Consider the following 24,493-nt stretch of genomic DNA (forward strand, 5'->3'; position numbering starts at 1 on the left):
TGGAGGGTCCACGACTACTAAAGTCATTCTCTTTTTGGATGTAGGACCTCACAAATGCATGATTCCTCTACTTTGGGGAGGGAGCAAAGTTTAAAAAATTATTACTATTTTAATTTATTTTCATTAGTCATTTAATATTGATTTAAAAAATTGTAAGATAATAGGAGTATACAGTTCCCACCACCACAGTTCTGTGTCCCCATCCCCTACATTGGAAACTTCAGTAGTTCTACCAAGGTCACAGATATGGGTTGACTATTATTTCTATAATTATCTGTTTATATTTATATTTGTCCATTTTTTCCCATGGCTGATGCTATACCCCCCTCTATCTATCTATATGTTTTTTTTCTCCCATTTTGTTCAACAGTCCTGCCTTCACTTCCTTTCTAAGTCACTTATACACCTATAACTACTTCCTTTTTTCCTCTTCTCTCTCTCAGATAATCAAAAGTGTGCCTGGCTTCCTCTCTGGTGTTTTCCAGATTCGCTTCTCTTCCATTGGTGGTATAAAAACAAGATTCCTGGTGACAAATGCTTTGGGTCCTGGTGGAATGGGGGTGCAGAGCCCTCTGGTCATCTTCCCCTATCATTTACCCCTCTAGGAGTATGGAGCAGAATTCTTTTTGGGGTGCAGAAGGTGGGAGTTCTGGCTTCTGTAATTACTTCTCTGCTGGATATGGGTGTTGGCAGGTCGATCCATACCCTCAGCCTGAAAAAAAAATTATTATTTAAAAAAAAGTATTTATCACTACTGGATTATCACTGGGGTTCCATGCCTGCAAAGTTCTACCATTTCCAACAAATTCTTTTCTTTATTTCTTTCTTTTTCTGATAGAGAAAGAGAGAAGAGAGAGACACCACAATAACAAAGTGTCCTTCACTGTGGTAGAGGCTGGCCTTGAACCTTGATCACAATCAAAGTAAAACAGTGCATTATCCAAGTGAGCTATTTTTACAGATCCTGACTTCTTGTTTACTTTATTTAAAATAGTATTTATTTATTATATATAGACAAATTGAAATTGAGAAGAAGGGGGAGAAAGAGAGGAAGAGACACCTGCAGCACTGCTTCACCACTTGTGGAACTCTTCCCCCTGCATGTGGGGACCAGGGGCTTGAACCTGCATCCTTACTCACTGTAATGTGTGCGCTTAACCAGGTGCACCACCTCCTGGCCCCTTTACTTCTTGTTTTAATGAAAATTTAGCAAATGTTTATTTTAAATGACAAATATCAGTCCAGACATATCCTGAAACAAACCGATTTTCTTTCAAGTACCAAAATAGTCAAATGGCAAAAGATAAGAAAGGAAGGAAGGAAGGGAGGGAGAGACGGATAAAGAAAGAAAGAAAGAGAGAATGTGATAGACCCCTGAGTAGACAGAAACCTTTAAAAAGGATTTTTTAGGCTTTGATAATTATAGACTCCTGTTCCTGATGCTATAAATTAAACTATTGAAATTATCATCTAATCCTTCCTGATATATGCTTATTATATGCTGGTTACTTTGGATTATATAGATCATAGCAATTAAATCCCAAGGATAATCACAAAATAACTGCATAGATTAGAAATATGAATCTGTTGTTTTCTAACTGCCATCCCCTGCCACTCTCCCAAGATAAAGCTATAAATAAATCAGTACATACACCATTGTTCTTCATGCACTGTCATGATTTCATGTTCTGTAAAACACACCCATTTCCTTCTTTTTTCCTTCCTTCCTTCCTTCCTTCCTTCCTTCCTTCCTTCCTTCCTCCCTCCCTCCCTTCCTCCCTTCCTCCCTCCCTCCCTCCCTCCCTCCCTTCCTCCCTTCCTCCCTTCCTTCCTTCCTTCCTTCCTTCCTTCCATTCTGCCTGGGATCAAACCCAAGACCTCATACTTGTGAATCATATACTCCATCACTGAGCTGCATTCTAGTCTCCCAAAACATGTTGCTTTTTTTTTTTTTGCCTCCAGGCTTATTGTTGTGGCTTGATACCTGCACTATAAATCCACTGCTCCTGGCAGCCATTTTTTCCCATCTTGTTGTTGACTTTGTTGTTTGTTGTTATTGTTGGATAAGACAGAAATCGAGAGAGGAGGGGGAGACAGAGAGGGGGAGAGAAAGATAGATACCTGCAGACCTGCTTCACTGTTTTTGAAGCGACCCCCTGCAAGTGGGGAGCTGGGGGCTCAAATCAGGATCCTTATACTGGTCCTTGTACTTTACGCCATGTGTACTTAACCCTCTGCATTACTGCCTGACCCTCCCAAAACATGTCTTATATGTAGCCTATCTTAGATGTTTATATGCTCTCTGTATCTCAACATGATAGAAAAAAAAGAGAAGAAGGAGAAGCCCAGACCCTGTAATTTTAGTAATCATGTCTGTTCACCAGCAAGTCCTTGATCTTCTCTCCTTATAACAAGAACCAGGACAGGGTGTAATTCTATTTGCATTTAAACAACCTCCCAGCTTTGAAATTCAGTGAAAGCTCTTTCAAAAGTAGTCATTCCTTACACTGAAAAATCACTAGAGGGGGCCAAGCAGTGCCACAGCTGGTTGAGCACACACATCACAGTGCATAAGGACCCAGGTTCAAGCCCCTGACCCCCACCTGCAGCTGGAAAGTTTCACTAGTGGCTGCAGGTGTCTCTCTGTCTCTTTCCCTCTCTATCTCCTTCTCTCCTATCAATTTCTCTCTGTCTCTATCCAATAATAAGTAAATACAAATATAATTTTAAAAAATCCCTAGAGTTCTTGCTTTTCCTTTTAGTCATCAAAATAATTAGCTACACTATTACTAAACTGAAACCCACTTAAAGTGCAAGCATCACTTCCGAGGACAGTGGTGCCATCAACCATACAAGTGGAGTGAAGGAAAAAGATAGGAAACTGTGACACAGGAAGAACTTCGAAGGTGACTGTGCAGTGATCTGGGGGTGTGGAACCAGAGACACCAGGAAGGTGCTGGCCAGCAGAGAGAGGGAGAGGCAGGGAGGCAGCCAGTCAGGGAACTTGACCTACTTTCATGTGCCAGTAAAAGCAGCCCTTCCTCCTGGTGGGATCCCAGGAATGAGCACTGTCATCGTTTCTAGAATCTTAGTATCTGGCTAGACTCAAGTGAGCTTCCTTCTGAGTGTTCCTGATAGGCAGGGATAGGGTCCTAGCACCCAGTTTCCTCTTAGGCTTCTGAAATGGCCACTGTGTGAGCAGGGGATTCAGTCATGAAACATTTGCTAATTTGTGTGTCTGTTCAATACTGACAGCAGTTCTCAGCTGTGTCGACTCCAACACAGGTCTTCCCACTCCTAAAACAGTCTTGCTCTGTTGGTCATCATTTCTCCTTTGGCTAATTCTGCTTCTAAAAACCCCTTCTGTTTCTATCCGTGTTGGTCATCACGTCAAGTTAATCCCCACTGGTTAGATGGAAGCCTTCTGTGTTCTGTTCGCGCTCTTTTTTTTGCCCTGCCCCCCTCTCCTACTCATTTCCTTTCCCCTTGCCACTTCTGGTGAAGAGATACGTAAAAGGCGATGTATCTGATTAATAAACGAGGGCATATTGCGTTCCTGCTAAGCCACAAGTTCCTGGTCTCCTCTCTCTCCAGTGCCGCTCACCCGACATTGCTCCTTTGCAGCCTCTCAGAATATCATCACATAGAAGGAGCCCCCATTGTGTTTTGTTTTCTTTATTGTCACCAGGGTTATTGCTAGGGCTCAGCAATATTACTCACTGCCCTATGCAGCCATTTTTTCCTTTCATTTTTTTTCCTTTTCCCTCTCTATTATACTTGCTAAAACAGAGAAAAATTGAAGGAGGAGGGGAGATAGAGAGGGAGAGAAAAAGAGATACCTGTAGACCTGCTTCACCGCTCATGAAGCTTCCCCCCTACATGTGAGTAGTGGAGGCTCAAACCTGGCCCCTTGTATGTGGTAGAATGTGCACTTAACCAGGTGTGTATGTGTCACTGCCTTCTTTTATTTTGTTTTTATGACCCTGAATGAACACACTATAATGTTTTGTTTGACCAGTGCAATGCTCAGCTCTGGCGATTGGTGGTACTGGGTATCAAAGCTGGTACCTCTCCCATGCAAGTCCTGTGTGGTCCCACTGCATAGCTCCCTGGCACACAGTGTAACTTAATAATAGCTGCCCCTTTCTGTCAAGGAACAAAGTCCTAGGAATACCACTCTTATTATAGACACATCACATGCATTCTGCTGCAGTCCACAGGGCAAAACAATACCAGGCCTCAGAGGAAGAGGTTGTCACCAGACCTCAGACCTCTCTTTCGTTCTAGTGGGTGTGGAGAACTGACTGTGAAGTGCATGCTCAGCTGGCAAGGAAGGAAGGAAGAGAGAGAGAAACACTTGGAAAAAAAAAAAAGAAGAAGAAAAGAACATCCGGGATGAATTTAGCTGCTCTGCAGCACTGCACGGACTCCAGGCAGGCCACCAGGCAGAGGGAAGCAGAGTGACTCACAACTGTTGCTGTCACCTGACTTCAACAAGCCTCCCTCTGAAACTCACCTACTGAATTTGCCACATATACTTTTGTTTTCACTTAAGCCTGCAGGTAAATTTAAAGTAGTTCATGACAGCAACAGTTAATGGCAAAACCAGTCACTTTTTAAAAATATATAGATATTTTATGTTATTTTGGATAGAAACAAAAATTGAGAGAGGAGGGGGAGAGAAGACAGATACACACCTGCAGCCCTGTTTCACCACTTAAGAAGCTTTCCCCTGCAAGTGGGAGCCAGGGGTTTAAGCCAGGCGTTGTGCATTGTAACATGCTCTGCTGTATATGCTACTGCCCAGTCCCTAAAACCAGTAATCACAGGAGTCAGTTGGTGGCATACCCAGTTAAGCGCACATATTTCCATGTACCAGGATATGAGTTCAAGCGCCATCCCCATCTGTAGGGCACATTTCACAAGTGAGGAAGGAAATCTACAGGCCCCTCTCTCTCTCTCCCTCACTCCCTCTCTCTCTTTCTCTCTGTCTCTCTCTCCTTCCCCCCCCTTTTTTTCTTTTCTCCAGGGTTATCACTGGGGCTCAGTGCCTGCACTATGAATCCACTGCTCCTGGAGGCTATTTTTTTCCACTTTTGTTGCCCTTGTTTTTATCATTGTTGTTATTATTATTGTTGTCATTGCTGCTGTTGTTATTGGATAGGACAGAGAGAAATCTAGAGAGGAGGGGAAGACAGAGAGGGGAGGAGAAAGATAGGCACCTGCAGACCTGCTTCACTGCTTGTGAAGTGACTCCCCCTGCAGGTGGAGGAGCTGGGGGCTGGAACCGGGATCCTTACGCTAGGTTGTGTGCTTTGCGCCATGTGCGCTAAACCCACTGTGCTACCAACTGGCCCCCCCCCTCTCTCCCTTTCTATCTCTTCCTCCCCTCTCAAGAATGGGAGAAAAAAAAAAGGAAAAAAAATGACTGCGATGAGTGGTGGATTCATAGTGCTGGTACCAAGCCCTAGTAATAACTCTGGTGGTAGACAAAAGAAACAAACTAACCAAAAAAAACTAGTAATGCTATTCAGGAACAAGACCAATTATAAGTCGTGGCATTGGGGACAGGGAGCTCACTGGCAGGTAGAGTGCATGTCTTGCTGAGCATGTAGCCCTGGTTCAAGCACCTGGGAGTACCATTATGCCAAGTTTCACTCTTTCTATCTCTATCCAAATGGAAAATCGACCTAGGAGTGATGAAACTGTGCACATTCTTCTTTTAAGTCAAGTATTGCAATGCAAATCTACTTTATAGTGTGTCTGTAATTACACTACGGCTTCTAAACAACTTTTTAAAAAAATGCCAACAGGATTACTGATGGTGGTCATTCCCAGTGGTCATTTCCAAACTATATATATATATATGTATGTATAGATAGATAGGACAGAGAGCATTTGTGAGAGGAGGGGGACATAGTGAAGGAGAAAGACATACACCTGCAGACCTGCTTCACTGTTGGTGAAGCTTCCCCCATTTTGGGTGAGGAGCAGAGGCTTGAACCCAAGTCCTTTCACATGGTAATGTGGACTCAGCGAGGTGTGCCACTGCCAGGCCCCCTAAATAACTTCTTATGCTGTGACCATAGACATGTGACCAGTGGCTAGGAAAGTACTTGAATTTTTGCAGATAGGTTTTAATAACTGAGGCTCCCAGCTTGATTCCTGGTATTACCAGTATCAGAGTGCGTAGTCTGGTTTCTCTCTCTTTCTCTCTCTCAGGTGAAATGCCTTCATATGGCATAAATCAGTCTTGAGAATTATGTGACAGGTGTTGGTGGTGCACATGATAAGAGTGCATATGTTATAGTGCACAAGGATTTGGGTTCACGTCCCCAGTCCCCTCTTTTAGGGGGGAGTTTTCATAAGGGGTGAAGCAGTGCTGCAGATCTCTCTCTCTCTCTCCCCCTCTCAATTTCTCTCTGTCTCTATTCCAAACTAATTAAATAAATAAATGGTGACTATAGTTGACAGGAGCAAGGACTGACATTCAATCCGAAGACAGCTGGACACAGAGGCTAAGGGCTTGTGATAACCTTCTCTGGAAGCTACGAGGCCCCGATCGTGTGAGGAGCTACACATACAGAGCCTCCTCCTGGCAGCCAAGATGCAGGGCCTGGGTCTGGAGCAGCTGTCACATCTGAGTAGTAGAAACCATGTCAAAGGGGGCCGGGATGGTGGCACACCTAGTTGAATGCACATGTTACAATGAGCAAAGACCCAGGTTTGAGCCCTGAGTCCCCACCTGCAGGGGGAAGCTTCATGAGTGGTGAAGCAGGGCTACAGGTGTCTCTCTCTCCTTCTCTATCTCCCCTCCCCTCTCAGTTTCCTGCTGTTTCTGCACAATAAATAACGATAATAAGAAAAAGAAGACGACGAAAGAATCCATGTAAAAGGAAACACTCTTGATCAAGATTCAGTGAAATCTGACCATCAGGAATATAAGTGAAGTTTATTAGCAAAGCTGGAGCTTTTCGACATCATCATTATTGAAGTTTCAGGCATTCCTCAGCTAATCAGAAATACAGTGATGACCACAAAGGAGCAAAATATCTGCTCTCAAGGGATGTAGCAGGAAGGAGGAATAGGCAAACTATATTTGCACGGTTTCTGACAGGACTTTGAGAGACCCACAAGGCAGGTGATGATTCACGCAGTTCCTGGAAAGGGATGAGTGTGCATTTTATGTGGGAAAATGCCCGAGAGGCCTCTCTACACAAGAGTTGTTTGTGTGATGGGTAATAGCAGCCCTGGAGGGTCTAGGGCAGAACATTCTAGCTGAAGCTAAATGAAGCAGAACTGAGCTTGGTGACTGCAGAAAGAGAACACATGGTAAGCAGTTCACTTAAGAGCCGGAGCCAGAGCCATCACGTTGCACTGAGGACATTGCTAGGCCCATGTGAGTGGCACCCCCTGGACCTGTGCCCTGCACTGTCTCACAGGGAGGTGAAGGGGAAACGAGAGAGATGAGCGGTATCCCCAGCTTGGCTGTGTGATATGTGTTCTGTGAGAGTATTACAAATATATATTTTTAAATTTTCATTTATATATTTATTGGATAGAAACAGAGAAACTGAGAGGGAAGGGAGAGATAAAGAAAAATAGAGACACTTGTGAGCCTTCCTCCCTGCAGGTGGGGACCAGAGTGGGGGGTTTTGAACCCGGGTCCCTGCATATTAGGTAACATGTACACTCATCTGGGTAGGCCACTGCTTGGCCCCCTAGAAAGGAGGAGCTATGGTTATTGTTGTTGATAATACAATAATACCTGTGGTTATTGGAAGGCTGGGAGGATGGGGAGAGTAGGTGAGAAAAGCAGAAATTAGTCCTGAAGTGGTAGGATATTGCATGACAGCCTCAGTTTCCCTCACAAACCTAGATAATATGTGGATACCTCCAACCTCTCTCTCTCCCTCTCCCTCTCTCTCTCTCTGCTCATTTTCTGTGGCTAAAGTACTGTCTGCAGCATGTACAGTCAACCAGGTGCACCACCACCTGACCCTGTACTGTCTATTCTCTGTAAGACAAACCAATGGGGGGGGGGCAGGCAGTGGCTCACCTGGTTAAGTGCTCACATTGCAGTGTGCAAGGACACAGGTTCAAGCCCCAGGGCCCCACCTATAGGGGGAAAGCTAAGAATGATGAACAGGGCTGTAGGTGTCTCCCTGTTTTTCTCCCTATCTCCTCCTTCCTTCTCAATTTCTCTCTGTCTCTATAAAATAATAAATTAAAAAAAGAAAGAAAGAAAAAAAGTCTCAACAAAGGTACAACCTGGCAGTACCTGTGTGACCCTAGGCTGCCCAGCCTTTCCAAGCTAGGCTTTTCCAATAGGAATGTGTGGATGATGACCCATTATATAGGGAGGCAGTGAGGTCCTGCACCAACACTGCAGAGTGACTAACCACTGCAACTCCCATTTCTTTCTTTCTTTCTTTTTTTTTTTTATCTCCAGGGTTATTGCTGGTGCTTGGTGCCTGCACCATGAATCCACTGCTCCTGGAGGCTATTTCCCCCCCCCTTTTGTTGCCCTTGTTGTTTTATGGTTATTTTTATTGTTGTTGATGTCATTGTTGGATAGGACAGAGAGAAATGGAGAGAGGAGGGGAGACAGAGGGGGAGAGAAAGATAGACACCTGCAGACCTACTTCACCACTTGCTAAGTGACTCCCCTGCAGGTGAGGAGCTGGGGGCTCAAACTGGGATCCTTACTCCGGTTCTTGTGCTCTGTGCCATGTGCGCTCAACCTGCTGCGCTACCACCCGACTCCCGCAACTCCCATTTCTTTATGAGACTAGTGGAGTTCCTAATCCTTAATAAATACTACCAGCACCCAGTTAAGCACATATATTACCAAGAGCAAGGATCCAGGTTCAAGTCTCTGCTCCCCACCTGCAGAGAGGACACTTCAAGAATGGTGAAACAGATCTGTAGGTGTCTTATCTTTCTTTCTCCCTCTCTATCTCCCCCTCCCCTCTCAATTTCTCTCTATCCCATCAAATAAAAATAGAAAGAAAAAAAAAAAGGAAAAGGCCACCAGGAGTGGTAGATTTATAGTACAGGCACCCAGCCCCAGCAATAACCCTAGTGGCAAAAAAAAAAAAAAAAGCAATTGAAATAACATAAAATAACATAAAATCAGATTGAGACCTTTTAATCAGTCAAGCATTCTTTACATCAGCTCAGCTGTTCCTTCACAGCATATGAATGTGAGGATTCCCACTGTACCAGCAGCAGGGTCTATTCTGTCAAGCACTTGAACCAGACCAGAGCTTTACATAACAGCAGACAGGATCTCATGCTGAATTCCTTACTGCAGAGTTTTAAATACAAGATTAAGCAACTGCAGATGTTCTTCTTTTAGAATTATGTTAACTCAGACACAGTTCCTTGAAAAGTCCAAACTTTAAGGTTATCAGGAGGCAAAACCTATCTTCAGTTAGTGCCTCATGAATGCTCTTGTATGTATTTATTTTTATTGGCGATTCAATAATGGTTCACAGGATCCAAAGATTACAGGAGTATAGTTCCATGGGACACCTACCACCACAGCTTTTGTGCTCCACCCCCACTCCTCCCCTCTGGCACACCACTGTAATTTTCACAACTTTTAGTGACAGTTTTGCCACTTTCTTTTCCCTTTCTTCCTTCGTTCTTTCCTTCTTTCTTTTCTTCCTTCCTTCCTTCCTTCCTTCCTTTCTTCTTCTTTTAAAGTTCATGTGTTTCGATGCTTTATATCGCACATAGGAGTGAAATCATTCACTCACCTTTCAGAGAAATGTAGGTCTTTTTATAATAAACATAAATTATAGCATTAAGAGCCCTTGAACACAAAGAACTGAAAGCTTTACCTCCCCTACCCCCCACCACATTGATTTTATCATTTTACTGGGGGGGGGGGGAGATGGTCAACAGTGTAGTTGTTGACACATGGGTACAATTTCTCATTTCTTCTCAAGAGGTGTCTACAAAACATTGTCATCCCCAACCTAGGTCCTTGTCCACCAGGACCCCAACACCCCTTCAGCCCCCTCCCTTTCCTCCTTCCCAAGAGCCCTTTGCTTTGGTTTGGTGTATTGAACCAACACTCTCCCTCTCTCTTTTTTAACTACTTAAATACTCGTTTAGAATAAAAAAGAACTGGAGAGTCATTATGGTTAAGAGTTCAAAGGCAGAGAGAGAGAGAGAGAAAGAGAGAGAGAGAGGAAAGAGAGCTAGCTTACCAGGTAGGGCACAAGCCTTGCTATGTGCATAGTTTAGGTTCCGGTCCTGGTACCACACGGGAGGTGCTGAAGAAAGTTGTGCTATTTCTTTTACCCTCTTCCATCTCTGAATGAAAAAGCAGCCCTGAATGGTGAAGCCACTCATGTATGAGACCCCAGCTGTGGAGGGGTGGGGGAATGGTTCTTGGTTCTGAGTTCAAAATACTAGCTGTGTGATTTCATCTCTTAAAATGTCAGCTACCTCATCTGACAATGAACTGTGAATAATTCATTTTTTTTCTTTAGGGTGTTGAGATTGAAGCAAGTTAGTGAAAACTCTCAACAGAGCACACATTCAATTTCTTTTTAAATGGAAATGGTTAGATTCCATTTTTACTAGCATGGATTGTGAGACCTAACATGTATTTATTCTTTTTTGATTGTGATACATTTTTAGGTATTATTTATTCATTTGTTAGATAGAAACTGAGATGGAAGAGGAATAAGAGGAGAGAGAAATGGAGATTCCTGCAGCATTACTTCACTGCTGATGAAGCCCCTCCCACACAAACACACAGGTGGGGACCAAGGGCTGGAACCTAGGTCCTCGAGCATGGTAACATGTGCGTTCAACTAAACCTGGCCCCGTGTGTGATTATTTAAATTACCTATAATTTTGGGCTGGCAAAATAATTCATTTGGATAGTGTGCTGCTTTGCCATGTGTATGACCCAGGTTCAAGTCCAGACCCCACTGCACTAAAGGAAGCTTCACTGCTGGAGTCTCTTTCACTCTCTCTTTCTGCCTTTATGTTTATACCTTTAAAAAAATCCCAGAAATTTAGCTGACAACTCTCCTAAATCATAGACACCTAGACAGTCAAAACTGATTAGAAAAGTCTGTAAGCCACTAAATGTTTCATAGTTGTGCACTATCTATTTTAGTTGGTTTCTTAAATGAGGAATGCTTTTCTAGAATTTAAACTTTGCAAACAGAAATATGCTTGTCGAGTTGTTTGGGCTGCCTTTACATGTGAGACAAAGAGACAGTGTCCTCCTACCAAGGGCAAAGCAGCAGTCTTTTTTTGGGGGGGGAGGGCAGCCTACATTTAAGGCAGCCTGCCAGAGAACAAGACTCAATTCAGAGGGTAAAGAAGAACAGGCCCCTTCTTCATAAGACTGAAAAGTGTGAATGATGTTGTGAATTATATTGCATAGATACTAGGCAAGCCAGAATTCTACGCAGCAATGCAGGAAAAATACAGTTTGGGTGGAAGAATGCTGGAAATACCCTTTCAGTGTTAAGTCTCCTGATTGGAGAGGAAATCTGTCCTATTTTTAAGAAATGAACTCTGAAGGACTTAGAGTAAAGAGCATGCATCAGCATTTGTTTTCAAATGGGTTAGGAAAAAAATTAAAAGAGAAAGCATGAGACAGTGATAAAAGAGAATGTGACAACATATTAAGAATGAGGAAATCTGGGGCGCTGGGCAGTAGTGCAGTGGGTTAAGCCACATGATGCGAAGGACAAGGACCAGCGCAAGGTTCCTTGTTTGAGCCCCTAGGCCCCCCACCTGCAGGGGGTTGTTTCAGAAGTGGTGAAGCAGATCTGCAGGTGTTTATCTTTCTCTCCTCCTCTCTGTCTTCCCCTCCTCTCTCCATTTCTCTCTGTCTTATCCAGCAGCAACAACAATAACAGCAACCACAATAATGGGAAAAAAATATATGGCCTCCAGGAGCAGAGGATTTGTAGTGCAGGCACTGAACCCCCAGCAATAATCCTGGAGGCAAAAAAAAAAAAAAAAGGAAATCTGGAAGTTTTATATTTTATTACTATTATTTTACAGGTTTTTATCTAAGTTCAAAAGTATTTAAGAAACAAATTATTGGCTGGAAATTCAAAGGGAATGGTGGGACATTTTCATAACCTCAAACAATCATTTTGGGGGATTATTTATTAAGTGTATTAAGTATAGAGAGTGAAGGGGTCTTTGAAGTATAGGAAGCTTGTGGTCCCCAGTCCATGGATTCTTGGTCACCAGCAGTGATAAGACAGGCTGAGCATCACCTGCCTCCAGGGTTGAGGACAAGAGAGCATCTAGTCATCACATCCCCAAACTGAACCTGGACCAAATCACTGGGAAATGTCAGACTAATACACATTGAGGGGCATTCTGCTAAACAGATGAAAGCTCTATAAAAATGTCCATGACAGGGGAGGGGGCAGATGGTAGAGCACCTGGTTAAGCACTCACATTACAGTGTGCACGGACCCAGGTTCAAGCCCCTGGTCCCCACCTGCAGGGGTGAAGCTTCACAAGTGGTAAAGCAGGGCTGCAGGTGTCTCTCTGTCTCTCTTCCCTCTCTCCCCTCAATTTTGCTCTCTCTCTCTATCCAATAATAAATATATAAAAATATTAAAAATGTCCATGATGTAAGAGACAAAAATGCCATGTAAAAATCCAGATTATAGATGGAGGACTAAAGGGTAAATATACAATATACGTGACCTTAGATTAAGGGGAAGAAGTTACTAAATAGCTCCTTCCTTCCCTCCCTCCCTCCCTCCTTCCCTTCCTTCCTTTCTTCCTTCACTCCCTCTTTCCTTCCCTCACACCTTCCTTCCTTCCTTCCTTCCTTCCTTCCTTCCTTCCTTCCCTCCCTCTTTCCTTCCTTCCCTCCTTCCCTCCCTCCCTCCCTTCCTTCCTTCCCTCCCTCTTTTCCTTCCTTCCCTCCCTCCCTTCATTCCTTCCTTCCTTGCTTCCCTCCCTCCCTCCTTCTTTCCCTCTCTCCCTCCCTCCCTCTTTCCCTTCCTCCCTTTTTGCCTCCCTTCCTCCCTCCTTCCTTCTCTCTCTCTCTCCCTCCTTCCTTCCCTCCCTCTCTCCTTCCTTCCTTCTTTCCTTCCTTCCTTTCTCTCTTCTTTCTTTCTTTCCCCCCACCAGAGTTATCACTGGTGGGGCTTGGTGCTTGTATGGGAAATTGACCACTCCTGATGGGCATTTTTTTTCACCTTTTCCTTTTATTTGCTAGGACAGAGAAAAGTTGAGAGGAAAGGGGGTGGGGGAGAGACCTGCAGACCTGCTTTACCACTCCTGAAGCACCCCCCCCTCCACTGCAGGTGGGAAAACAGGGACTCAAACCCGGGTCCTTGCACATGGTAACCTGTGCACTTAACAACTGCCTGACCCCTCCCCCCAAAAAAAAACCACAAAAAAACCAGAGAATTTCAAATCTGGATATTGGGTGCTGGGTGCTAGGTAAGTAATAGCATGATGTCAATGTTAAGCACTCGAGTATAGCCATTCTGTTGTGACCAAGTAACAGAACTCAGTAGACACAAAGTCATCTGCTTAAAGATTAAATACCGGGACCAGGTGGTGGCATGCCTGGTTGAGTGCACACCTTACAGTGCTCCAGGACCCAGGTTCGAGCCCCTGGTCCCCACCTGCAGGGGAAAGCTTCACAAGTGGTGAAGCAGGGCTGCAGGTGTCTCTCTGTCTCTCTCCCTATCACCCCCTTCCCTCTCAATTTCTGACTGTCTCTACCCAACAGATAAAGATTTAAAAAAGAATTAAAAAAAAAAAGATTTAAAAAAATAAAAAAAGAAAAGAAAGAGAAAAAGAAAATTAAAAAAAAAAAGATTAAATGCCATGGTGTCTAGAACTTAAAGCTGACAAGGGAAATAGGGAGCTTTGAAAGATACAGGCTAATCATGAGGGCTGGGAGAGAGTGAGTGGACATGCCGAAGTTGTCTCTAAGGTGCTGTGGACACATACCTTCCCCAGGATGCTGATGGCACAGGCCATACCAACTTGTCCAACACCCACTACAGTGATCTTATTGTTCGGGGTGGATGCCTCTTCTTCGGCCACAGGCGCGATCAGTTTTTCCTTTAGAGTTGCCATTGTGCCCTGCAAGAAAAGAAGGCAAGCAACTGATGATGTTTCTCCACAGATGCATTTGAAATAAGTAGTCCTTCAAATGCCACTGTTGCAATTCTGAATGAAAGAAAGGGCAGGTGAAAATCAGCCCAAGACCATTCTGGAAGACAGACTGCTATTTAAGGAACCATGTGAATAATTTAGTAGTGAGTATTAAGTCCATTCGAAACTGGACTCTTCTCTTCTGCCTCTGAGATTCCTGTTAGTTTTTAACAAGGTGTAACAACACTTTTGTCTTGTGACTGCTTGCTTACCTGCTAGAAGACATAAGTATCTATAGCAGTTTGCTTACTTGTTGCTATTCCCCTTAAAAGTGTTTGTATGTTAACTATGCAAGGTAGGTTAGGACTCAGTGTGAACTCATATTGAACCTCTATCTTGAAGAATAAAGTTTCTTCTAATAACCTTTTTCCTTTTTTTAAAAAAAGAATCTTTCTTTATATGATAGAGACAGCCTGCAGTCCTGCTCCACTGCTTATGAACTTTCCCCACCATAGGTGGAGACAGGGGGCTTGAACGTGGGTCCTCACATACTGTCGTGTGTGAACTTAACCAGGTGCACCACCGCCCAGCCCCTAGTTTCTTCTACTAATGATCTTTATCACTGTTAGAAGGATTCACTGGTTTTTCTACTTTAAGCCTCACTTTAACTGTGTCACAAGTTTACTGGGCATACACAATGCATGTTTGAGAAAAACACACTCAGAAGAAGTAGGTGCCTTAGAATATTTACAAAAACTGCAAAGGGATTATTCTGAATCCCTCTGAGTGCACCTTTGAAGCTTGTTGAAAGGTAGTACATTTTACTTTCAGGGACTCACATTAGAAGACTATCAGATTTTTAAAAAAATGTTATTTATTTATCTTTTCTACCAGAGCACTGCTCAGCTCTGGCTTATGATGGTGCGAGGGGACTGAACCTGGGACTTTGGAGGCTCAGGCATGAGAATCTCTTTGCATCACCCCTACCCAAGACTATCAACTTTTGAATGGGTTTATAAATAATGAAGAGAAATGACTGGATGGGGAGTAGATAGCATAATGGTTCTCTGCAAAGAGACTCTCATACTTGAGGCTCCAAAATCCCAGGTTCAATCCCCGCACCACCATAAGCCAGAGCTGAGCAGTGCTTTGGTAAAAAAAAAAAGACAGAGAGAGAGAGAGAGAAATGGAGAGAAAGAAAGAAAGAAACCAAAATTTAGTGAAACTGACATATCAATCCCTTATGATTCACTACCCATGACAATACTACCTGAAATTCACTGGCTGCTTAAACCGAGATTGAGGACAGAGGCTAACTAAGCTCTCTTCATAATTATCACTTAGCACTGCCACCTACTACCATGACTGCTATTTCATTTTCTTTCTACTTTTTATGAGGCTGCTGTGTTAAAGACCAGTGATCCTGCTTCTCAGTTTTTGTTTTTTGTTCTCATCTGCCCTGGTATAAATAACCAAACCTACTTTGATAACTGTCTATGCTAGAGGTAGCATGCTTCTCAGATGGAATAAAACAGTTGAATTTGGAAACAATTGTGTGACTGTTTTGTTCTTTTAACTATTTCATCACACACACACACACACACACACACACAGATATATATCCTCTTCCTGATCTGGACAGACTTGACTGAAAAAAAATTTTTTTCCCCCTTGCAGAGCATGTTTGCAATTTCCATGTGGAAACTAAAGGAAATAAGAAACCGACAGCATCATGTCATTGTCCCCACAAGTGGATGACCTTCAGTGGAATTTCAGACATGTCCTGGCCTGGGAGAGGATCAGGAGGAAGAATGCCCCACGTCTTCTGGCTCCATAGAAGCACAAAATGCATCATTTCTCTCCAGTAAGTTTATTTTCTTTAGGCAGTTTGTGTAAGACCCTGGAGGTGTAGAAGGGCCACAGTAACAGTGGAAAACAATACATTCAGAAAATGTTATTATGTAAATATAGATTGGTTGTTCAGATAGGCTTTGGAAGTTTATTTTAGGAACTTGACAAACTATTTGGAGAGGCTGGATCCCAGTATAGTTTCTTATTCTTAATGAAAGGGGAACTCCTCTTTAATTTTTCTCCCAACTAGGAATTATATGAACATGTTCTGTAGGTGGCTGAGAATGGCATCCCCAGTTGAACTCACACATCACCTGCACCAGAACCCAGGTTCAAACCCCAACTCCCCACCTGCAGAGGGGGAGCTTCATGAGTGTGAAGGTCTCAGATATCTGTCTTTCTCCCTCTCTATGTTCCCCTCAATTCTCAATTTCTTTCTGACCTATCAAATGAAAAAATAAAGGAAAAAAAAAAAGAACGGCCACCTGGAGCTGTGGATTCTTAGTGCTGGCATGGAGCCTCAGCAACAACCTTGGGAGCAATAAAAATAAAAGTGAAAAAAATAAGCTTTGTAAAATATGCATACCTAACTACAAAATGGAGAAATGTTAAAAAGAAAAAAATAGCATGCCTGTACCAAGATCAGAGCAGAGGGTGAAAGGGAAAAAACAAATAACAGGGTAAAGCTACCAAAAAACATTTGTTTTGGGTCTTTTTGCATCTATACCCCCGCCCCCACCTTACAGAATTCTTTAGCAATGATCCAGTGTCTTAAATTCAGGGATGCTCTGATGTCTTCCTTTAAATGTTTTTACTGATTATTAATTTTATTAATTATGATCACCAAATCCATTGGATAAGAGGGCTACAATTCCACACAATTCCCACCACCAGAGTTCCTTCTCTCATCCCCTCCTTTGGAAGCTTCCTTATTCTTTCTCTTTCTGGGAGCATGAACCCAGGATCATTATGGGGTACAGAAGGTGGGAGGTCTGGCTTCTGTAATTGCTTCTCTGCTGGACATGGGTGTTGGCAGGTCGGTCCATAGGGGATGCTCTATTTGAAGGTTCTTCCTTAGTAAACATCCAAGTACACTCTCTTCAGAAATTCTGTTTGGGAGGTGGGGGGAGGGGTGTCAGGCGGTAGCACAGTGGGTTAAGCACACATGGCACAAAGCAAGCATAAGGACCAGTGTAAGGATACCAGTTCTAGCCCCCAGCTCCCTGCCTGCAGGGAGGTCGTTTCACAAGTGGTGAAGCAGGTCTGCAGGTGTCTGTCTTTCTCTCCCCCTCTTTGTCTCCCCTCCTCTCTCGAGTTCTCTCTGTCCTATCCAACAACAACAACATCAATGGCAACAATAACAATAACAACAACAAGGGCAACATAATGGGAAAAAATGGCCTCCAAGAGCAGTGGATTCATAGCACAGGTACCAAGCCCCAGCAATAACCATGGAGGCAAAAAAAAAAAAAAAAAAAAAAGAGAGAGAGAGAGAAATTCTGTTAGGCCATTTCATTCCTCCACCCCTAGGGCACCAACCTCTCCCCTTCTTCCTCCCCTGCCACCCACAGGCCCTCTCTACAGGCCCTCTCTTCTAGCTGGTGCACTGGGAGGGCAGGTGACCTGAGAGGCAGCAACCACTGGGCTCCTGGGAGAGAGTTTCCAGGGCACAGCCAGGCCCTCAGGACTCTGAGCACACTTGCAGGGCAGGCACAGTAAACAAGGCTCTCTGAGCATCTAGACAGGCCTTCTTCACCTCATCTGGGATGCAGCTTGTAGGAATCATGCTAAACCAGAGAAGCCCCAAAGAGGGAAGGAGGAATATGAGGTGATCTCACTCATGGGCAGAACTTAAGAAAGAAGTAAGAACAAAAAGGGGAAGCACAAAGTCAAATTTGGACTGGGTTGGGTGTACTGCACCAAAGCAAAGGACTCTGAGGAAGGAGGGCAGAGAGAGAGAGGTTGCAGAGAGGGGAGGCTTTCAGGTCCTGGTACATGAGGATGAACCTCATTTGGGGGGTGAGGGGTGGTGAGAGTGTTTTGGTGAAATGAGAAATTGTATCCATGTACTAACAACTGTTGTAAACCATTACTGCCCAATAAAAAATAAAAAAATAAAAATTGGGGAGGGAGGAACCTCAGCTGGGGAGGGCTGGTGTGCAGCTGGGGGTGAAGGAGTGAGGAGGAGGCTTGGCTGCAAGGACTTTCCTCCATCTGCCTGGCAGATTCCAGCCTAGGGTGCCCAGACACCCTCCCCAGGTTCTGTGGTTCCTCCCTCCTTTCCTGCAGTGAGGAGGCAACCAGAAAGTCATCAAGGGCAAGAGGGCATCTGGGTTTCAGCTGTGCAGGCAACAAGTGTCTTCCCAGATCCAGGACAGGCTGGAGGAGAGAGCCCTCTGGCGCTGCAGACAGTACTCCCCACCCTCCGCACACCCCCCAAACCCATTTCCACTTCCATCTTCTGAGCCCAGCCCAGGTTCACCTCATTGCCAGCACTACCACCTTGGAGTTCAGAGCAAGATGCTGAAAGCTTAGAGGCCCCAGAGGGTCGATGTCCTTCTGGGGTCCGCCCCAACCCCCCTGTTTTGCAGTTCAAAGTCTCCCGTGCACACCCCACCTGCTTTGAGCTAGGATGCAGGCCCTGAGCAGAAACCTACCTTCTTGAAACCTACCTGCAAAGAGCAGGCTCCTAGGAGCAGCCGGCTGGGAGAACGTGCAGTGTAGATAGTCAGCTGCTCTGAGCTGCAGGGAGGTGCAGGAGGCGGGCCCAGCCCCTCTGCAGACGCTCAGCTGAGCCATTGTGATTGGAAACCTGGGCACCGCCTACCCCTCCCCTCAGCTCGCTCAATCCCCTTCAAGGACAAGGGCTGGAGCCAGCAGCGCCCTCCCCTTCCCAGATGGAAGGGGGGGGGGGGGTCACCTTCTGAGCCTCCCAGGCTTCTTGGACCCAGAGGCACAGGATCTGCCTAGTCCCCCAGGGGATTTTAGACTTTGCAGCTCCTCTTGAGATTGTCCAGGGAAAATGCGTTTGCTACTTTGTATTCGAGGCCAACTTGAGAAGCTAAGATGTTGGTGGTGTGTGGGCCTGAATTAGTAGTGTGTCTGAATATATATTTTAAAATATTTATTATTATTTTAGTGAGAGAGAGATAGAACTAGGAAGACACAGAGACCAGAGCCCTGCTCAGCTCTAGCTGCTGGTGGTGCTGGAGGTTGAACCTGGTACTTCAGAGCCTCAGGCATGAAAGTCTTTTGTATAAACATTTATAAGGTCTCCCCAGCCAAAATACAATGCATTTTATTTAGTTTTTACCAAAAGCACTGCTCAGCTCTGGCTGGTGGCAGTGCTGGAGAGTGAACTAGGACCTCAAAGCTTCAGGCATGAAAGTCTTTTGCTTAGTTGCTGTACTGTTTTCCAGGCCCTAAACTATTTTTTTTTAATCAGCTAGCTTATAAAGTTTATTTGAGGAGGCTGGGTGGTAGCGCAGCATATTAAGCGCACATGGCAAAGCACAAGGACTGGGGCAAGGACCCTGGTATGAGCCCCTGACTCTGCAGGTGTCTATCTTTCTCTTCCCCTCTCTGCCTCCCCTCCTCTCTTGATTTCTCTCTGTCCTATCCAACAACAATGACAGCAATAACAACAACAGTAATATCAAAGATAAACAATAAGGGCAGACAACAAAAGGGGGAAAAATTGCCTCCAGGAAGTAGCGCAGGCATGGAGCCCCAGCAATAACCCTGGAGGCAAAAAAAAAGTTTATTTGATGCCACCATTCACCCCACCACCCCCTACTTCCCACCCCCACCCCCATACACACAGAGCCTCAAATCCAGGAAATTAGCATATGCTGTCTCTTAGAGGACTGACAAATGCCTGTTCTCTGAGGTTTTGGGTCTCAAGGTCAGGCCTTGTCCAGGAGGGGAGCTGGGCCCCCTGAGCAGCCTCTGCATGTTGTCATTCATCTGTGTCTTCAACATCAGCACACTGGATAACATCCCAACATAGTGTGGATGGATGGATGGATGGATGGATGGATGGATGGATGGATGGGTAAAAGTTGGAAGTATCCTAACCATTCAGATTCCGTTACTTTCTTGTTTTATTTATTTACTTATTTATTTTTAGACCATACATGTGTGGAGGGAGAGAGAGAGAGAGAGAGAGAGAGAGAGAGAGACCTCACAGCACTGAAATTTCTTTCAATGCAGTGGAGGCTGGACGAGAACCTGGGTCACATACATGGCAAGGCAGAGCATTGTCCAAGTGAGCTGTTTTGCCAGTCTTTTTCTTGTTATATTTTTAATTAAAACTATTGCAGTCTTACAAACACCTGTATATGAAAGAGAGGGGTTGTTATTTTTGTGTGTGTGAACATGAATCTTGGAATTTTATCTCAGCCCTTGCTTTAGTTTCATTTCAGTGGTAAATATTTAATGTATAATTTAGACAGCAATACAGTCATTTTTTTTTTTTTACAAAAATTGTTTTCTTTCTGGAAGAGAGATACAGAGACATAGACCAGTGCACTGCTCAGCTCTGGTTTATGGCAGTGCTGGGGATTGAACTTGGCACCTCTGAGCCTCAGGCATGAAAGCCTTTTGCATAATTATTATACTATATTTATGTTTCTTTCCTCAGATACTCTATGTTCAAATGAGACAGACTAGTAGTAAACTGTTTCAGTTACAATGCAATAAGTGGTAACAGAGGTTTGGGTCAAATACAATAAAAATAATAGAATGTTACACGTCAGTTATAGCTCAGTAGTAAAGAAGAAATAACTTAGATGGTACACGTCAACCCGATGAAAATGAAATATAATTACAAATTTAAGAGTGGGAGAAGCTGTGACCCTGTGGTAAAATAAATAAACTTGATTTACATCTGCTTCCTGGCACAGAAGTCCAGCACATGTGCTAGAAAAGAAGAAAGGGAGGGAGGGAGAGAGGGATGGAAAAGAAAGAGACTTTTGGGGGTAGGTAGTAGTGCAGTGGGTTAAGCACATGTGGAGAGAAGCTCAGTGACCAGGATCCAGGTTCAAGATCCCAGCTCCCCACCTGCAGGAGGGTGGCTTCACAGGCGGTGAAGCACATCTGCAGGTGTCTTCCTCTCCCCTTCTCTGTCTTCCCCTCCTCCCCTCCTCTCTCCATTTCTCTCTGTCCTATCCAACAATAGTAATAATGACAACAAGTGCAAGAAAATGGGAAAAAATAGCCTCCAGAAGCAGTGGATTCATAGTGCAGGCACCAAATGCCATCGGTAACTGTGGAGGTAAAAAACAAAAACAAAAAGGAACTTTTCCTCCCATATGGGGCCTGTGTCCTTAGAGCCTCAGGCATGAAAGCCTTTTTCATAACCATTATGGTGTGTCTCTAACTCTTCTCTACAGATTCTCATAATGTGTTCTGTAAACAAAGTCAAGCAGTCAGACTGGGCAGCTTGGGGCTCCTTGGCACAGGACATCCTCACAGGGCTCAGCCCTGTGTCACACACATGGCAGAGCAGTGCACTGTCCCGGTGAGCTATTTTGCCAGCCCCCTTGAGCATATTCCACTCATTTCTTAAGAGTCCAAGTGGTATCTGTCTCCTGGCTTTCCATGTTCAAGTTGTGACACAATGAGAGCAAACAGACTAGCTGAGACTTTTGAAAGGCATCAGAGACTGACACCTTTTTTCTTCTGTTTTCCTCTACTTGCCAGTCTTAGGTGTTATAGTTGTATTTTACTTTGAGCAGATATTTTAGAAGTACATGTGCATTTATTTATTTTTATTTGTACATTTATGTATTTACTTGATAGTACAGAGAGAAATTGAGAGGAGGAAAGGGAGATATAAGGGAAGGTGGAAAGAGAGACACCTGCAGCCCTGCTTTACCACTTGTGAAGCCTCCCCCCGCAGGTGGGGACCAGGGGCTAGAACCTGGGTCCTTGCACATTGTACGTGTGTGCTTAATCAGGTACACCATTGCCTGCCATGCTGTATTTATTTATTTATTTATTTATTTATTTATTTATTTATTCTATATTTATTTTTACCAGAGCACTCTCAGCTTTGGCTTAAGGTGTTACTACTGGGAGTTGAACGTGGGACCTTTGGTGCCTCAGGTATGAAAATCTGTTCGTATAACCATTATCCTATCTCCCTAGCCCCTAAGTTTTTTGTTTTTTGTTCCAGAGCACAGCTCAACTCTGGTTTTTTTGGTGCAGGGATTGAACCTGGAGCTTTGGAGCCTCAGGCATTAGAATCTCTTTGTTTGGAGCTCCAGTGGAGCAATCAGTTAGTGTGCGCGGTACTTATACAGAATCTCTTTGTTTTGTTTATTTGTTTGTCTCCAAGGTTATTGCTGGGACTCCTTGCCTGTACTACAAATTCACTACTCCTGTCAGCCATTTTTACCCCATTTTTACTGGATTGGACAGAGAAATTGAGATAAGGGGGGTAAGATAGGGAGGAGAGAAAGAGACACCTGCAGAGCTGCTCTACTGCTTGTGAAACGACCCCCCCTGTAGGAGAGGAGCAGGGGGCTCAAACCAGGATCCTTGCACTTTGTTCTATGTGCACTTAACTTGGCATGCCACCACTTGGCCATCCTGAGTCTCTTTGCATAACCATAATGCTATCCAGCCCCCACATTAGTCTTATGAGAAAAGAAAGAACACAGAACACCATTTAATTCTGAATTTTCCAGAGATTAAATCTGGGGCTTTGGGCAGGCATGTCCTGTTCTCTAAGGATGAGCTGTTTCCCTGCCCATTTATAACTAGATTTTAGTTGCCAACTTGTATTTTTAATAGTCATAACATAGAGCACCTTCTGTGCACACATTAGCTGTTCTTTTTTAAAGGGAGATGGCAATATCCTGATTTCTATAGGTATTTTTTTACTTAGTTTTTATTAGTATTTTAATAACAATATACAAAATAATTGGATTTCAGAGGGGTTGTCATTTCACTCTCAAACATTAAGTCACCACACACACACAAACCACCAAAATTCTGTGAGCCCCAATGTCCTCCATAGATCTCACAAAATTGGAGAGACTGTGGGATGCATTGGATCGACCTTCCCGTGGTGCATCTCGTGAGTACCCATTCATTGGGGAAACTGACGATCCTTCCTAGCCGACTGAATCCACATGGATCCCAGTCACTTTCAAAGCCAGCAACAAGCAGCTCCTGCCAGCTTTCAAGCTGTTGGTCCTACTCTTCGAGTCCTCCAACTTAATGTTGAGGGGCTGTCCTTTGCCAAACACGTTCTTATTGGTCAATTGGCGATACAGCATCAAGCAGATGTTATCTGCCTACAAGAAACACATATAGCAGTTGATGAAGCTGCTCGATTCACCATCAGTGGATTCGATTTAATATGCTGTAATCTCCATCATAAACACGGCCGAGCCATCTACGCCAAATCGTGTCTTGCGGACGTTTACCATACGGCCTCTTTGACCTTCTACGACTCCATTACTGTTGGAACTATTCAGCTCGTCAATGTATATAAGCCTCCCAGTGCCTCATGGGATAACGAGGTCCTGCCTAGCCCAAATCACCCAGCCGTTTATGTTGGAGACTTTAATAGTCATTACCAAGACTGGGGATATTCCTCCACTCGTGCTGACGGCTCTATCTTAGCCGACTGGGCTTCAGCGAATGACCTCTCCCTATTATACGATCCCAAACAACCAGGCTCTTTTCACAGTGCTAGATGGAATAAAGACTCGTCACCCGACCTGTGCTGGATTAGCACAGTCAATGGCCAAGCCTTTCCCGCTACGAGACAAGTTCTCAAGATCTTCCCGCACAGTCATCACCGCCCAGCTATCATCCACATTGGTCTCCAGCTCCCACTGATTCTGTGCTCGGAGAAACTAAGATGTAACTTTCGGAAAGCAAACTGGCGTCTGTTCAGTGATCTTACCAACAAATCTATTCCTGCAATTCCAATTAACTCTATCCCCTCTGAAGATTCCTACAGGCGCTTCCGCCAAGCCATCTTCAAAGCAGCTTCCCAAACCATTCCTCGTGGGAGACGTGCTAACTATACACCTTGTCTTGATGCTGAATGCGAGCAACTACTAAAGCAGTATGATGAGTTGGGCGACCCAGATGTGGCTGACCATCTCATTACCTCCCTGGATGCAGCACGCCAAGCCCGCTGGCAACAACTCACAGAAAGTCTGAACTTCACCCACTCAAGTAGGAAGGCCTGGAAGCTTCTTCACAGACTGGGTGCCGGTAGCCAACCCCCTCCCATCTCCCATCCTCCCGTATCTCCAAACTCAGTGGCCAGTCACCTAACTCAAGTTGGACTTGCTAAGATCGACCCAGTCTGGAAAAGAGAAATTTCCTATGAGTGGTTATCCCACTTCTGGTTATCTTGTCCATCTCCCAAACTCTCTCCCTTTACACTGTCTGAACTGGAAGACGCTTTGAAGAGGGTTAAACTGGGAACAGCTGCTGGCTATGATAACATCACCCCAGAACTCATTCTTAACCTGGGCCCCACGGCAAAGAAGTG

General features: G+C 44.4%; 1 protein-coding gene across 2 annotated transcripts in view; it reads right to left on the bottom strand.

Annotated features, from left to right (window-relative positions):
* The window catches only part of LDHB (lactate dehydrogenase B), a 118,924-nt gene that overhangs the window by 18,274 nt on the left and 76,157 nt on the right, over nt 1-24,493 (bottom strand). Inside the window, exons 1-2 of one of the 2 annotated variants that reach the window (XM_007517889.3) lie at nt 18,645-18,750; nt 13,975-14,109 (exon numbers count right to left, since the gene is read on the bottom strand). In XM_007517889.3, coding sequence (XP_007517951.1) covers nt 13,975-14,103 — 129 coding nt within the window. In that variant the 5' untranslated portion in view covers nt 14,104-14,109; nt 18,645-18,750. Of the gene's footprint in view, nt 1-13,974; nt 14,110-18,644; nt 18,751-24,493 lie in introns of those variants that run through there. The other variant, XM_060194486.1, reaches the window with a different exon arrangement.

Source organism: Erinaceus europaeus, chromosome 7, assembly GCF_950295315.1.
Source record: "Erinaceus europaeus chromosome 7, mEriEur2.1, whole genome shotgun sequence".
Taxonomy (NCBI): Eukaryota; Metazoa; Chordata; class Mammalia; order Eulipotyphla; family Erinaceidae; genus Erinaceus; species Erinaceus europaeus.